Source organism: Rutidosis leptorrhynchoides, chromosome 1, assembly GCF_046630445.1.
Source record: "Rutidosis leptorrhynchoides isolate AG116_Rl617_1_P2 chromosome 1, CSIRO_AGI_Rlap_v1, whole genome shotgun sequence".
NCBI classification, from domain to species: Eukaryota; Viridiplantae; Streptophyta; class Magnoliopsida; order Asterales; family Asteraceae; genus Rutidosis; species Rutidosis leptorrhynchoides.
The window spans coordinates 605,852,333-605,856,398 of NC_092333.1; the positions used below are offsets into that span (position 1 = coordinate 605,852,333).

At 32.9% G+C, this 4,066-nt stretch overlaps 1 protein-coding gene across 1 annotated transcript; it reads right to left on the minus strand.

The window, feature by feature from the left end:
* Positions 1-261: 261 nt before the first annotated feature.
* LOC139847561 (uncharacterized) lies at positions 262-2,867 on the minus strand. The gene is made up of 5 exons (XM_071837250.1): positions 1,573-2,867; positions 1,296-1,377; positions 1,016-1,190; positions 832-966; positions 262-515 (listed from the first exon to the last, which is right to left on the minus strand). The coding sequence occupies exons 1-5, from the start codon at positions 2,865-2,867 to the stop codon at positions 262-264; spliced, it is 1,941 nt and encodes a 646-aa protein (XP_071693351.1).
* Positions 2,868-4,066: the final 1,199 nt, after the last annotated feature.

Genomic DNA, 4,066 nt, shown 5'->3' on the forward strand with positions numbered 1-4,066 from the left:
AAAATAGTTCTTAGGTTCAACAGTTTTATTCAACATTGACACAAAACAAAAATTTTATGTTGACAGTTTTGAATAGTTAACAACTTTATCCAAACCAAATTTTACTTTGTTATTTAAGACAAAATCTTCAAATTTCTTTGGAGTTTTGACTTCCCTAGTTGATCTCCTTAAAGAAGAAGAAAGTTCAACTTGACTACCCTTAGAATTTGTATGATCAAGATCAACATGTGTTGCATTAGGGTCAACAGTATTGGTAGAGGTTTAACTATGAACATTTCCAGTGTTCACCCTATCGATTACAGAACCATCATTGCCCTTATCACTGGACCTATTATTACCATTTAGGTCATGTTCTGTAGTAGTGGATGAACCACCAGTTGACTCATGACTACTACTTCCTAATATAGTGACCCTCTTACCATCACTGTTGTCTGTATTATTATTTTTAACATCATTGGGATCACTAGGGTTATCATAAAGGGACTTGTTATCAAAGAAGTTCAAGTGATCCAGACCTGTAAAATCATCAACAGTCATTTTAGATGACATTTTAAAAGGAAATATTTGTTCATAAAATTTGACATCCCTAGAAAATGTCATAAGCTTGGTTTCCAGATTATATAGTTTGTAGCCTTTTTGAACATTTGAATATCCCAGAAAAGCTCTAGAGGCAAACTTGTCATTATTATTTAATTTAGTGGCAAAACAAAGACAACCAAACACTCTTAAGTGATTAAGTGATGGTTCTCTTTTATATATTATTTCATAAGGTGACTTACCATTTAAAACAGAAGAAAGTTCTATTGATTAAGTATGTTGCAGTTAAAATACAATCACTCCAAAACTGTAATGGTACTCCTCCTTGAAACAAAAGTGACCTTGCTACATTTAAAAGATGCCTATGCTTCCTATCTACAACACCATTTTGTTGTGGAGTGTAAGCACAAGATGTTTGGTGTATAATGCCTTTATTTTTAAAAAAACATTGTCAAGGTATTATTTACAAACTCTGTACCATTATCACTTCTAACAATTTTGATACTCTTATTAAACTGATTTAAAAACATTTCTGTAAAGTCAATAACATTTTGTGATGCATCACTTTTTTGTTTTAATAAGAAAACCCAAACTAATCTAGAATGATCATCAACAATGGTTAAAAAGTATTTGTATCCTTCCTTTATGGTGACCTAATAAGGACCCCACAGATCTAAGTGAACAAGTTCACCTATATCAGTGGTCTTATGATCACTCAAAGGAAATGGATCTCTTATTTGTTTTGCCTTATGGCATACCTCACATGGCATTAATTTTTCATTTCCATAAGAAAGTTTATGTTTAAGAACATTAAGTACAGGTTCAGCAGGGTGACCTAATCTGTGATGCCAAGTATATTTAGACAGAAGACAAGTAATACTATGTGTTGATGAATTATGTGAGATTTGCTCACCATTATTATCATTAAAGTAATAAAGTCCACCCTGCATACTACCAGTCCCCAGTGTCTTTCCCATCACTCTTCCTTGGGGCATGTCCTGTATATAACACATATGTTCATCAAAGCCTATAAACCTTTTACTATCTCTAGCCATTTTACTAACAGCCAATAGGCTCACAACATATTCTGGAACTACCAGAACATCAAACAGAGTTACACTAGTTGTAATTTTGCAATCACCTATCTTTGTTATAGTAGCTAATGACCCATTAGGGTGACCAACTACCAGACCCAAATTAGAAACATCAACCAAATTATGTAGATGGTGATGTGCATTAACATAGTGTTGATTAGCTCCTGAATCTATAATCCAACCAGATTTGTTTAGATTAAGTGAACTATTTGATACAGAATTAAATAAATGACAACTTGTCATATTTGAATAAAGCCAACTACCTACCATATTGGCTTTAGGTTCTTCACTCATGTTATTGCTTAAGAGAGATAGTAACTTTGAAATTTGATCCTCAGAAAGATTCAGTTGAGTAGTTCTATCTGTAACACAACTATTACTAGCAAAAGACTTGTTAGCAGAATTATAGTTGTTATTATTAGTAGACCATACACTAGAAGTCCTGCTATTTGAATTAGTTGTGTTATTAGTATTATAATTTAGATTTTTTGGACCTTTAAACCATGCAGGGTAACCAACAACCTCAAAGCATTTATCAATTGTATGACAAGTTTTATTGCATTTAGCACATTCTAAATTGTGACTAGGACCTTTTCCTGGTTTAAACCCAGAACTGAAGTTGTTAACAGCATTGGATGAATTAGCATTAACTTTAGACAAAAAATCAGAAGACTGCATTTCATTATTTGAGGAGATAGAAGAATCTCTATGAACTTCCTCTCTAGACAGAATAGCATAAGCATATTTTATAGAAGGTAAAGGATCAGTGGTTAGAAGATTACTCCTTATATGTGAATATTTGTCATCAAGACCCGTCAAGAACTGCATTAGTTTTAACAATTGACTATGTTCTTTTAATTTCTTTTCAGCTTTACATGTACAATCAGGCAATTGAACCATAGAGTCAAATTGTTTCCACAATGCATTAAGTTTATGATAATAGTCAGATAAACTAGAGCCATTTTGAGTATGAGAAGCAATCTTATGATGCAAATTAAAAATAACAAATCCATCAACCTTGTCATAAGTTTCTTTAAGTTCAACCCAAACTTCAGATGCTATTTTAGAGAAAATTTGACCTAGGTACAACTCTCCTGAAATGGATCCAAGAATACACGAAAGAACAACTGAGTTGCACCTATTCCATTGATTTGCTAAAACTTCATCATCTTCTGATTTTACAACACCTCCATCAATAAAACCAATCTTATTTTTAGTTTCAAGTGCAAGAGTCATTGCACAAGCCTAGACCCTATAATTTTCAGTCCCAACCAATTTAATGTTTATCAATGGTGTACTACTAATATTTGAGGGATGAAGATACAAAGGATCACAAAGTCAAGTTTGATGATCATTGTATCACTTGGACCCCCATCACCCATTTTAACAGATAATCAGATAAAACAAAGAACAGAAAAAATAATCAGATAAAGAAAACCTACTAGCAATCCGGATCCAACCTATAGGCCAATCTCCTTGACACAACAGCTATTCTGTGTCAATTCAATTGCTACAGAGAAGGTGAGTTAAGAAGACTTACAGTGGCTTTCTCTGCGATTGAACACACCAAGATAATCAAGAACCACTTACACAGCGGAAGATGAGAAGAATCCTTGATTTCCCCAAAGATATGAGCAATCAAAGAGATGAAGCACTATTTATTGACTAATAACCCAAGATCTAGCCGGATAAACTTCAATACAACGAATCGAAAGAAAACCCCAAATTTACCAATAAGAACCCTAATTATTCGAATCACGAACAAAGCCCTAATTGATATCAGAATTAACAGAAATCAATTCGTCTTAATCTATATCAGTGTGACTTGCTCTAATACCATGAACAACTTTGACAAACGAATCAAACCAAATCAGTAAATCACAAATACAATTGATTGAATCAAATCTAATTCAACCAGAATACAAGAAGTGTTAACAAAACACTTTATACAGATTACAACTAGCAACAATTCATCAACTAGATGAATTTGATGATCAAACCCTAACTAAGGATTACAATGATCTTGAGAGAATATTATGAATGCTTGAATGAATAATCGAATGAATGAACTTGGATGAGGACTCGATGTATTTATCACCAAAATAACTGCCACTCTTGACCAGTTGACTAAGTTTAATATATTGGCATAAATAGTCCTCCAAGTTATATAAACCAAAACCAACTATGTCCCATCTTTGTGAATGTACTATTAAGCCCCCATACTAGGTATGTTAACTCAATAGCAATCCACATGATTTACAAAGGTTTTGGCTCTTCATATCTTCAATCTTCCTTCCTTAACTTCTATCCAGCTATTCTCTCCTTTGAACCAAATCATTGACTTATCTACACAGCAAACATTATAAGTTAGAAACAAGAATGGACAAAGTCAAGATTGGTCAACACTTGTTTCTTTTAATAGAATAAAAATATTT

Coding starts and splice junctions, on each gene's coding strand:
- LOC139847561 (XM_071837250.1), bottom strand. CDS start 2,867: ATGACTCTTGCACTTGAAACTAAAAATAAGATTGGTTTTATTGATGGA. Junction 1,378..1,572: donor ATGGCTAGAGATAGTAAAAG/GTTTATAGGCTT, acceptor TTGGCATCACAG/ATTAGGTCACCCTGCTGAAC. Junction 516..831: donor ATTACAGTTTTGGAGTGATT/GTATTTTAACTG, acceptor ATGATTTTACAG/GTCTGGATCACTTGAACTTC.